The sequence below is a fragment of the Cebus imitator genome, unplaced genomic scaffold (assembly GCF_001604975.1).
Source record: "Cebus imitator isolate Cc_AM_T3 unplaced genomic scaffold, Cebus_imitator-1.0 Scaffold170, whole genome shotgun sequence".
Taxonomy (NCBI): domain Eukaryota; kingdom Metazoa; phylum Chordata; class Mammalia; order Primates; family Cebidae; genus Cebus; species Cebus imitator.
The window spans coordinates 2,525,933-2,536,582 of NW_016107485.1; the positions used below are offsets into that span (position 1 = coordinate 2,525,933).

Genomic DNA, 10,650 nt, shown 5'->3' on the forward strand with positions numbered 1-10,650 from the left:
AAAAAAAAAAAAAAGACAAGATTTCTGCTGTTTGGAGGCTTATGAACTAACGGGGGAAGGCAGATAATAGACACACAAATAATAGCAGACACTTGCACTCTGTTTACTCTGTGCCAGGCACTGTTCTAAGTGTCTATAAGTTCTTTACAAAAGTTAACACATTTGGTCCTCACAACAGTAAAAGTATGAGGTAGGTTGTACTGATCTTGATTGGCAAAAAAAAAAATTGAGGTAGTAGTGTTCCCATTGTACCGTTGCAAAAACTGAGACAGAGGTTAAGTAACTTGTTCACAACTAATAAACAGAGGAGCCAAGATTACAAAGCTAGACAATATGGTGTATCTTCTATCTTCTAAACCAGGAATTAGCAAACTTTGGCCCTCCTGTGGCCAGTTTTTGTATGACCTGAAAGCTAAGAATAGTTTTTATAATTTTTTTTTTTTTTTTTTATCTTCTGGTCTCTCATTATTTGCTCATAACTATGAAAACAAAAATCGGGAAAACTGATAATTTTTTTTTTTTTTTTTTTTTTTTTTTTAGGCAGAGCCCTGGCAGTGATGGCTCATACCTGTAATCCCAGCACTTTGGGAGGCTAAGGCAAGAGGATCACTTGAGCCCAGGAGTTTGAGACTAGCCTGGACAAGATGGTGAGACCCTGTCTCTACAAAAAATTTTTTAAAAAGAAAAAGATAGAACTTTTTTACATTTTATTATTATTATTTGAGATGGAGTCTTGTTCTTCTTGCCTAGGCTTCAGTGCAATGGCACAGTCTCAGCTCACTGCAACCTCTTCTTCCCAGGTTCAAGTGATTCTCCTGTCTCAGCCTTCTGAATAGCTGGGATTATAGGCATGTGCCACCACACCTGGCTAATTTTTCTATTTTTAGTAGAGACAGGGTTTCTCCATGTTGGTCAGGCTGGTCTTGAATTCCCGACCTCAGGTGATCTGCCCGCCTCTGCCTCCCAAAGTGCTGGGATTACAGGCATGAGCCACTATGCCCAGCCTACATTTTTATTTTATTATTTTTTGAGACAGAGTCTCACTCTGTTGCCCAGGCTGCAGAGCAGTGGTGCAATTTTGGCTCACTGTAACCTCTGCCTCCCAGGTTCAAGCAGTTCTCCCATCTCAGCCTCCCGAGCAGCTGGTATTACAGGCCCCCACCACTCACCGGTCTAATTTTTGTATTTTTAGTAGGGACGAGTTTCACCATGTTGGCCAGGCTAGTCTCAAACTCCTGACCTCAAGTGATCAACCTGCCTTGGCCTCCCTAAGTGCTCGGATTACAGGCGTGAGCCACTGTGCCCAGCCATTTTTACATTTTTTAATGGTTGAAAAGCAAAAGAAGAAGATTTTATTACAGGAGAAAATTACATGAAATTCAAATTGCAGTGTCTATAAAGTTTTATTGGATTTCACCACACTAATTCATTTACATATGGCAGCTTTCCTGCTACAATGGCAGGCCCATAAAGCCTAAAATATTTACTCTCTGGTCCTTTATAGAAATAAAGTTTGCCCAAAACCTGGTTTAAATCACTATCCTGTAAAAAAAAGAAAAAAAAAAAACTGGCTAATAGAAATAAATGCTATGAATGTACTAAAACAGGCTAATTTGTAGTAGATTTGGAGGGAGGTTCTTTATAGAGGATGATGAAAATAGTTCTCTCTGAAGACGTGACATCTAAATTGAGAACCGAATGACAACACCCAGGGCAAGGGTGTTTTAGGCAAAGGGATTATTAACAAGGGCAAAGGCTCTGAGGCAGGAATGAATACGACACATTTGAGAAATAACCCAAGTATTTGCAAGCGTAATGAATGAGGAGGCAAGCAGTAGAAAGTGAACTTGAAGGGGAGACAGGTGCCAGGCAGGCCACGAAGGACAGCCTTTTGGATTTCATTCTAAGGTCAACAGGCAGCAGAGAAAGGGTTTTAAGCCAGAGAGGCATGAACCCGCTGTTCCGTGAGTTGGGTTATAGAAGAATGACATCTGTAGCCCTGGTCCAGGAGAGAGCTGGTCCGGGTTGGTGCCTGCTCTAGTGCCAGTGTTGCTGCAGGTGCGGAAGATGTTGGCAGAGCCAGAGGCCCACGCTGGCAAGGTTAGGAAAGAGAGGCCAGGTCTTGTTCCATTTCTGGGGAAAGACGGAAGAGCCCTAAATAGGGCTTATCTGTCCCAGGCCGAGCAGGGGAAGAAGAGCAGCAGGTGGGGAGTCAGTGGGGAGGCGGGAGGGGGATGGGAGGGGGAAGGGAAGGGAGACGGGAGGTGGGAGGGGAGGGGAGGGGAAGGAAAGGGGAGGGGAAGGGGAGGGGATGGGGGAGGGGAGGCCGGAGGGGGAGGGCGGGGCGCGGAGAGACGGCTTTGGGCGGGGCGATGGGAGGAGCAGGGTCCTCCGGTGGCTGGCGGTGAGAGGCGGGGACCCGGCCAGCGGACGGCGGGGGAGGCTGGAAGCTGGCCCTGGAGAGGCGGCACGGGGAAGGTGGGCGAAGAGCGCCTGTGCGCGCTAGGGGGAGCCGCGCCCACCGCCCTCCTTTGCGGCGCCGCCCCTCTCCCAGGGCTGACCCCGCCTCCTCCAGCCGTCCCCGCTCCACTACCCAGGAAGGCCGAGCGGGGTGCTGGCGCTGCTTTCGCTTTCCCTTCGCGGTGCCCACTCCGTTCCTCGTGCGGCGCTAGGACCCTCACCCCGGCCATGACCACACTCAGGGTCCGTCCCGAGGCCCAAGCCAAGGTGAGAGCCACCGGGTCTAAGAAGGGCCCACTGGGGAGGCGTGGCTCGAGCGGCCGGGGGCATCCCCGACCCGCCCTCCAGGCTCCCACGCGGGTCGGGGGCAGCAGGCCGAGCCGGGGCGCCCGAAGCACCTGCGGTCCGGAGAGAGCGGCGACGGCTACCTGCGAGGAGAGGCGAGGCGGTTGTGGTTCGGCGGGGTGAGGTGAAGCGGAGAGCTGGCATGGAGGGGAACTCCGCTGGCCTGGGGCCGGGGCCACCCACAGACCTGGGGCGGGACTGCTCCAGCTACTTCCTGGCCTTTCCGTCAGGGAGGATCCCGGGGCCCACTCCGTTCCTGTCCCACTCGCAGAGGCCTTTCAGCACCCCTCCTTACACTACCCAGGTGACCCCAGGGATCCATTCTCACATGAACCACTGGCCCTTCACCGCCAGGAACGTTCTCATCCCCCATATCCAGCCCCAGGGATGCCCACTCCACCCTTCCCAGATCCAGGTCTGCAGAGATCCACTCCTCCACCACCCCAACCCCCTCTACAGGCGTCTATCTCGCTTTCTTCAGGTCTAGCCTTAGAGGGATCCACTCCACCCTTCCCCAGGTCAGGACCTGCATAACCCTAAGGGAATTGTCCTCAAATGAACTGGCATTAAAGCCAGATTTCTGAAGGGATGTCTGTGCCCCACAGGTGGATGTGTTTCGTGAAGACCTCTGTACCAAGGTAAGACCTGCCCATTAGCAGCCCCACTCCTACCCAACTCCTACTGCTCAACCCTGCCTCACCACCTAGGACAGGCATTTGATGCTGACTCCCATCCTCCTCCACCCCCACCTCACACACAGACAGAGAACCTGCTCGGGAGCTATTTCCCCAAGAAGATTTCTGAGCTGGATGCATTTTTAAAGGTACCGTGGCTGGGCAGGGAGCTAGGGAGTAAAGACCAAGAGAAGAGTCTGGGAGGTCGTGAGAGTGAGGTGAGAGGAACACCCTCACCTCCAGCCCTCCTCCCACCCTACACCAGGAGCCAGCTCTCAATGAAGCCAACCTGAGCAATCTGAAGTCCCCGTTGGATATCCCAGTGCCTGATCCAGTCAAGGAGAAAGAAAAAGAGGAGCGGAAGAAACAGCAGGAGGCAAGCTGGGAAGACCTGGGAGGAGGGATCCAACCATGGGGGAAGTCAGCCTTAGTCCTGACTCATATGAGCCCCTCTTTCCCTGCAGAAGGAAGACAAGGATGAAAAGAAGAAAGGGGAAGATGAAGACAAAGGTAAAACTATGACGGTGGGAAGAGACTTGAGTCCCACCCACAGGAGGTCCTCCTAAGGATTTCTTTCCACTCTCCCCTTCACCTCTCACATAGGCATAATCATGTGACTGACACATTGCTCACTCTCTAGGTCCTCCCTGTGGCCCAGTGAACTGCAATGAAAAGATTGTGGTCCTTCTGCAGCGCTTGAAGCCTGAGATCAGGGATGTCATTGAGCAGCTCAACCTGGCAAGCCCTCCTCTTTCAACTCTAAAGCTTCAAGTCAAACCCTTGTCCTCTTGGTCCCTGCTAGTTAGGGCCTGGCACTTGCCAGGTTTTAGCAAGAGAGGGCACAGCAAGTGAAACATAAGTCCAGGCCCTGGGGCTCAGGATAGACCTGGCATGCCTCCACCCAGTGTGGGGAGGGAAGCAAGGGAGGATACGAAACTGGGAATTGGGTAGAGGGCTGATGTGGCATGATGCCATTCCCTCTTCCCAGGTCACCACGTGGTTGCAGCTGCAGATACCTCGGATTGAGGATGGGAACAATTTTGGAGTGGCTGTCCAGGTGAGAGTGCTACTGCCCCACTTCCCCACTCTCCTTTCTAGTCCATACTTCCTTCCATTTTCCCCCTTGCTTTTTTTCCCCCTAGGAGAAGGTATTTGAGCTGATGACCAGCCTCCACACCAAGCTAGAAGGCTTCCACACTCAAATCTCTAAGTGAGTGACCACCCACATGCATACTGCTTTGTTTTGGACAGAGACTTCGTTCATCTCCTACTCCATACACACTTCTTCCACAGGTATTTCTCTGAGCGTGGTGATGCAGTAACTAAAGCAGCCAAGCAGCCCCATGTGGTAGGTGAGGCCCAGGTCAGGGTGCATGGGGGAAGGACACATGTCAACTCAGGCCTGACCTGAGCTTCCCACAGGGTGATTATCGGCAGCTGGTGCACGAGCTGGATGAGGCAGAGTACCGCGACATCAGGCTGATGGTCATGGAGATCCGTAATGCTTATGTGAGGAGGCGAGGGCAGGGCAGGGGTGGGCAGAGGCAGCTTTCCCAGGCCACCTACTCCCTGACCCTGCAGGCTGGGGGTTAAGGGTGACAAAGCTCAGCTTCTCCACAAGGCTAGAAATGGGGTACAGAGCCACTGGAGGCCTCCGACTGACCTCCACTCCTCCCTGGCCCTGCAGGCTGTGTTATATGACATCATCCTGAAGAACTTCGAGAAACTCAAGAAGCCCAGGGGAGAAACAAAGGGAATGATCTATTGAGATCGCTCCCATTCTGTGAGGGGTACAGCAGACACCTTCCTGCTTTTTACTAGGGACTCCAGACTTTCCCCAAACTTGCTCCTGTTGAGATTTTTCCTTCACCTTGCCTCCCAGGCACAATAAATACAGTTACACCATTGCCCATTAGCCCAAGTCTCTTTATTGGATCTGGACCGCCCTGGCTCAGGCATTTCCATTTCCATTCGTGGGACCAACCCACTGGGTGATCTGAGTGTTGAGTTGCTGGTTGGTCCAGTCCTGCCGGATGTCCTCAAGGTGGCAGTCGAAGTCCACAAGGTGCCGGTGGGCCCGATCCTCCAGTAGAGCTCCCACCATCTGCCTTGACTCTTCCCAGTCCCTCCACATCACTCTGAAATAGTAACCCCCATGGAGGTCAAACAGCAAGTAGTGGGGCCAGACACAGACTTAACAGAGACTGAGTCTAGAGGAAGACCTTTGGGGCAGGGCCAAGGACAGGGGAGACCCAGGAGCCTTGGGCTTCTGAGAAGAGGTAGAGGAAATGGGGTACTCACAAGTTCTTGTCCTTAGGGACCCAGTGGAGACCTTGGTTCTCCAGGACGATGACTGGGGGGATACGAGGCTGAGGCACCAGTTTCTGATTATCCAACTGAGTGGAGAAAGAAGGGCAAGTGAGAATTTCAAGGGTCCCCCCACCCCACTTTCTCTTTACCTCCCTACCTGGTAACCCAAGCCTCACCATAATAAGTACTGCATCAGGGAAGAATTCTGCAATTCGCCCAGCAATTTTCAAGGCCAGGGGCCCAGGGCTGTGTAGAGGGAAGATCAGAGTGAGGAGCCAACTGTGGGCAAAACCCATCCATTTGAGCTGGGCCTCCCAGGTCTCATAGATGTGGGCGCAGCTGTGGCCTTTCCCTGTAGCCAGCCTGCGGGGATCAGGCCTGCTGGATGCTTGATGCACGACTGCTTGATGCTTGAGTGCTGTGGGAAACAGGTGCTCAGATATTGCTGGTGAGAGTGGAAACCAAAGGTGGTCTTTTTGGAAGGTAACAGCACAACCATCGAAATTGAAACTGTATACATACTATACATATGCTGACCCAGAAATTCTACTTACAAAGAAGTTACAGTAATAATAGGACAGTGACTGTAATAAAACATTGGAAACTTCAATATTTAATGTAAAGCATTACATAAATTATGGTACATCCATATTCAGACTATACAGCTATTAGGGAAAGGTAGATCTTGGTGTGGAAATGGAATGATGTCAAATATTTATTAAGTGAGGAAGAAACACAAATTTACAAAACAGTATCTCTAACTTGCTTCATGTATATGATTTATATATATATTACATATATATTTTATATATATTATGTATATAATTCTCTCTCTATATATAAGGAAACTTTCCTATTTTTGGAAGTTTCCTGATTGGGCTTTCTCTGTTCTTTCAGCACCTGGGGGACACCTCAGTTAAAGCAAGATCAGTCTGTTGGCCTGGTGCGGTGGCTCATGCCTGTAATCCCAGCACTTTGGGAGACTGAAGCAGGTGGATCACCTGAGGTCCAGAGTTCTAGACCATCCTGGCCAACATGGCAAAACCCTGTCTCAATTAAAAATACAAACAAACAAAATTAGCCAGGCATGGTGGCCCTCGACTGTGATCCCAGCTACTCTGGAGGCTGAGGCTGGAGAATCGCTTGAACCCAGGAGGCGGATGTTGCAGTGAGCCAAGATTGTGCCACTTCACTCCAGCCTGGGCGACAGAGCAAGACTCCGTCTCAAACAAACAAAAAAAATCAGTCTGTTGATATACAGTTGTCCTCCCCGCCCCCACCACTCCAGGGCAGGGCTCTGTCCTATTCATCTCTGTATTTCCTCACTCCAGCACCTAGCATAGTACCTCATGTAAAGCCCTTACTCCTACGCTTTGATAAAGGAAAGATTAAAGGAATGACCTTGGTTCTCTTGCGTGCCGCTCCCCCCATCCCTCCCACCATAATCCTTTCCTTCTGCCTCTGGCTACGCCACTCACCTCTGGTCGTCCACTGCTGCATTGGCATGGTAGTACCCAGCCACCACCAGACCGGCCTGTGCGCCCCACACATCCACCTGTCGTGGGAAAGGGGCCATCAGTCACTAAATCGTGCCGCTGGCTTTGTGGATGCGCACTGCTGCCAAGGGACTGGGGATGAACTTGGGCTGGGGTGCTGGGTGGGTTCGCGGTGGGGGATGGGCATCCAACCGAGGCACCTGGTTGAGGGCGACCTCCAACATGACGGACAGGGCCAGGTGGCTGTGAAAGAGGGGCACACAGTCGGTGAGGCACAGGCATTCTCCGGACCGCGGGGGTGGCGCCAGCAACAGCCCGTTGACTGCGGCGTGTGGGTACCGGGCAGCGTGCAGACACATCTTCACGTAGGCCCGGGCAGATATCTCCACCTCCCCCATGGCGAGCAGGGCTGCCCAGGAAACAGCAAGCCGGATTAGAGCCGGTTCCCCTCCCCGCCCAGGCGAGCCGGTGCCCAGCTCGCGTCCGTGAAGCTCCCTCGAGCGCTTCGGCACCCTCTTTGACTCTTCCCCGTGCCCTCTCACTTCGGTTCGGGTACAACGCTGACTAGGGTCGCGGTAGCTCGCAGGCCTGCTCCCTGGGTACAGGAGCCCGACCCCGGCCCGGCCCAGGAGGCGGTCCCGATTGCATCCCTCTGCACCGAGCCCCGCCTCCCGCGCCCTTAGCGGGCGGTCGCGACTCAGCGCCTGCCTGGGAGACTCAGCAAGCTACCGCTGGGTGCAGAACTGGCTCCTGAAGTCCCACCCACGTAGTGCTCCTTGATAGGGCTAAAGGCTTTCATTTTGTCCAATCAGCGGCCGCGTCCCAACCTTGCCCCGCCTTTGTCTCCAGCGGACTGGAAAGAACCCACAATTGTAAAGCAAAGAAAATTGCCCGCTTAGTTGGGCATGGTGTTGCGTGCCTGTAATCCCAGCTACTCAGGAGGCTGAGGCAGGAGAGTTGCCTGAACCCAGGAGGCGGAGGTTGCGGTGAGCCGAGATCGCGCCATTGCACTCCAGCCTGGGTAACATGAGTGAAACTCCGTCTCAAAAAAAAAGAAAAAAAAATCTTTTTNAAAAAAGAAAAAAGTAAAAAGAAAATTGCCCGCACTCTTATTGGCTAGGTTCTCCGACTTCTGCTCTCGGTTGCTGGTTGGCTTTGCTTGCTACCCGTGTTACCCACCACCACTGGCCCGGCCAAGCCCCGGGGATGGAGCGCTAGCCCGCAGTCGGTTGTCACGGAGCTCTGCAGATAAAGCAGACTGCCTTGCACCTATTATGGGATGACTGGATCTGTACGCTAGATCGGCTCTGTCACTTACTAATGAGCCGTGTTACCTTCGCGACTGCAAGGCTTTCTTGCCCTTGGTTTCTTATCTTTTGCCCATGGTCCTTTAAGGATTTAATGATATCTGTATGAGAGCAGGCTTCCAGATTGTCCAGTGCTTCACAGCACATTCTTATCTCATATTCTATAACAGGGTAAGGCCTTGAATTAAAGAACAATCCCATGGAATTTATAGCAAAGATCACAGCAAAAGAACCCTTGTCTCTACCACCAGCCCAGGGCTGAATTACGAAAAGCAGAGATAAAGACAGTGACTGGCTGAAAGGGGTGTGGGGGAGGACAGTAAGAAAAACTTACAGATTCATCCTTCCCATAATGTGCTGCGGTGTATTTCCTTAACCACAATGCCTTGGGAGCGTTATTTTTTTCCCTCCCAGCCCCTAAGAAGGAGTCCAATCATTCATCCATAGTTCTCCCAGCAAAACCTCATTCTCCTTCTAGGCTTGTCCCAAACTAATGAGGATTCTTTCTTCATTCCTGATGTCCCCATGTCTAGCCAAAGCCTGATTATTCCTGTAAGGGCTCTGTGCAAATGCCACCTCTTCCACTAATTCATGAGACCTCTGAATGAAAACAATATTGTGGAATTTCAAAATACAGGTTATCTGCATGTTTGTCATGGCATGTAACAATCCCCATCCTGTTCCTTTGGAGGGCCTCTTAAGATTACGGTGGGCATCTAATTCATCTTTGTCTTCATGACACCCACCCCTTCCCACGACATTCATCTTCAGTCTGGACATAGGTGCCACTCAATAAATGTTTTTTGAATGAATGACACACACAGGAAGGTCTTTTATTTGGGTCATTTATTTTCCTTCTAGTCCTGGGTTCAGTACATAGATGGCTTCTCTTCACCCTTTGGGTTGACAATTTTCTCCAGGTTGCTGCTTATGATATGATAAAGCTCAGCCTGGGAGAAGGCCAAGGAGCAAGAATGAGGTTCTTGGTCAATCCCCTGCCCACCCCTACTCATCCACCTGCCCTAAGGGCTTACTCCACACTCACATAGAAGGCCCTCAGGTCCAGCACCATGGCTCTGAGCTCCCCATAGGCTGCCTCATCTCGCTCGTGCACCAAGGCCCGATAATCCATCTGCAATGTGGGAGGCAAAGCTGAGTCAGTCCCATGGGATGTTGGGACATGTGTATGGTTTCCTTTTACAGGAAATAGGTTAACTAGAGAATGAACCCCTTCTTAGCACCAAGAAATAGGATCCCAAAGGACTGAGCAGAGAAAAGGATCAAGGTTGTTGAAGCCCAAATCTGTTTTTCTAGGCAATGCTTTTAGCTTAATATTGGGAAGGTCACAAACAAGACAAGGAAGACCTCTTCCTCCACACCTCCTCTTCCCACCCCCAGCTAAAAGGCAGGTGGACTATCCACTCACCACATGAGTCTCCTTGGAGGCCTTGGCCACAGCATCCCCACGTTCTGAGAAGTACCTGCCAGAAGCAAGGGAATACCACAGGAATGAGTGTTGAGGGAGATGTACTCCCTCGGACCCTCCCCAAAGTCTCCCATCATCGTGATGGGGCTACCCAGCTTTGGGGGTCCCAAAGAAATGCCCCTACTGCCCCCCTATACTGGTCTTCCAGCTCCGCTCACTTGGAAATGGTTGTCTGGAAAGCTTCCACTTTGGTCTTGACAGCATTCACCCTCTCCAGTACCTTCTCCTGTGATGACATGGGAGGCAAAGACAACACTTCATGTCCTTCCCTCTTCAAACACTACCTTCCTCCTCCTTCTGGTTCATGTCCTACTCCTAACTCTCACCCTCCAAGTCTCTCCCCACTCCCAGTGAGGAGACTTCAGTTACCCTTTTCTTACCTGGATTGCTACCCCAAAATCATTTCCATCTTCAATCTTGGGGATCAGGTGCTGGATCCATGTGATTACCTGTGTTAAGAGGTATCATGTAAGAATCATTCAAAAGGCCGGGCGCGGTGGCTTAAGCCTGTAATCCCAGCACTTTGGGAGGCCGAGGCGGGTGGATCACGAGGTCAAGAGATCGAGACCATC

General features: G+C 51.6%; 3 protein-coding genes across 5 annotated transcripts in view; 1 reads left to right on the forward strand and 2 right to left on the reverse strand.

The window, feature by feature from the left end:
• Window positions 1-2,377: 2,377 nt before the first annotated feature.
• PSME1 (proteasome activator subunit 1) lies at window positions 2,378-5,392 on the forward strand. 2 transcript variants are annotated; one of them, XM_017544670.2, is made up of 11 exons: window positions 2,381-2,727; window positions 3,411-3,443; window positions 3,566-3,628; window positions 3,745-3,855; window positions 3,944-3,989; window positions 4,120-4,217; window positions 4,468-4,536; window positions 4,622-4,689; window positions 4,773-4,827; window positions 4,902-4,988; window positions 5,167-5,392. In XM_017544670.2, the coding sequence occupies exons 1-11, from the start codon at window positions 2,689-2,691 to the stop codon at window positions 5,245-5,247; spliced, it is 750 nt and encodes a 249-aa protein (XP_017400159.1). In that variant the 5' UTR covers window positions 2,381-2,688; the 3' UTR covers window positions 5,248-5,392. The 2 variants fall into 2 exon arrangements, with proteins under 2 accessions (XP_017400157.1, XP_017400159.1); XM_017544668.2 differs by lacking the exon at window positions 5,167-5,392 and having other exon boundaries at window positions 2,378-2,727; window positions 4,902-5,150.
• Window positions 5,385-7,993, reverse strand: EMC9 (ER membrane protein complex subunit 9). Of its 2 annotated transcripts, XM_017544671.2 has the most exons (6): window positions 7,785-7,993; window positions 7,486-7,696; window positions 7,268-7,344; window positions 5,966-6,035; window positions 5,781-5,875; window positions 5,385-5,617 (listed from the first exon to the last, which is right to left on the reverse strand). In XM_017544671.2, the coding sequence occupies exons 2-6, from the start codon at window positions 7,681-7,683 to the stop codon at window positions 5,431-5,433; spliced, it is 627 nt and encodes a 208-aa protein (XP_017400160.1). In that variant the 5' UTR covers window positions 7,684-7,696; window positions 7,785-7,993; the 3' UTR covers window positions 5,385-5,430. The 2 variants fall into 2 exon arrangements, with proteins under 2 accessions (XP_017400160.1, XP_017400161.1); XM_017544672.2 differs by lacking the exon at window positions 7,785-7,993 and having other exon boundaries at window positions 5,966-6,207.
• A 1,427-nt stretch (window positions 7,994-9,420) lies between these two features.
• PSME2 (proteasome activator subunit 2) overlaps window positions 9,421-10,650 on the reverse strand; it is a 4,295-nt gene continuing 3,065 nt past the window's right edge. Inside the window, exons 7-11 of the mRNA XM_017544718.2 lie at window positions 10,459-10,527; window positions 10,237-10,304; window positions 10,019-10,073; window positions 9,638-9,724; window positions 9,421-9,542 (exon numbers count right to left, since the gene is read on the reverse strand). Of these exons, the coding sequence (XP_017400207.1) occupies window positions 9,462-9,542; window positions 9,638-9,724; window positions 10,019-10,073; window positions 10,237-10,304; window positions 10,459-10,527 (360 nt within the window). The 3' untranslated portion in view covers window positions 9,421-9,461. The remainder of the gene's footprint in view (window positions 9,543-9,637; window positions 9,725-10,018; window positions 10,074-10,236; window positions 10,305-10,458; window positions 10,528-10,650) is intronic.

Excerpts from the sequence above, each read along its gene's own strand:
- PSME1 (XM_017544668.2), top strand. The coding sequence starts at position 2,689 with ATGACCACACTCAGGGTCCGTCCCGAGGCCCAAGCCAAG. Across the intron at positions 4,537-4,621 it reads ATTTTGGAGTGGCTGTCCAG|GAGAAGGTATTTGAGCTGAT; the intron begins GTGAGAGTGCTA and ends TTTTCCCCCTAG. Across the intron at positions 4,690-4,772 it reads TTCCACACTCAAATCTCTAA|GTATTTCTCTGAGCGTGGTG; the intron begins GTGAGTGACCAC and ends CTTCTTCCACAG.
- EMC9 (XM_017544671.2), bottom strand. The coding sequence starts at position 7,683 with ATGGGGGAGGTGGAGATATCTGCCCGGGCCTACGTGAAGATGTGTCTG. Across the intron at positions 6,036-7,267 it reads GCAGCAGTGGACGACCAGAG|CCCTGGGCCCCTGGCCTTGA; the intron begins GTGAGTGGCGTA and ends CCCTCTACACAG. Across the intron at positions 5,618-5,780 it reads GTCCCTAAGGACAAGAACTT|AGTGATGTGGAGGGACTGGG; the intron begins GTGAGTACCCCA and ends TTACTATTTCAG.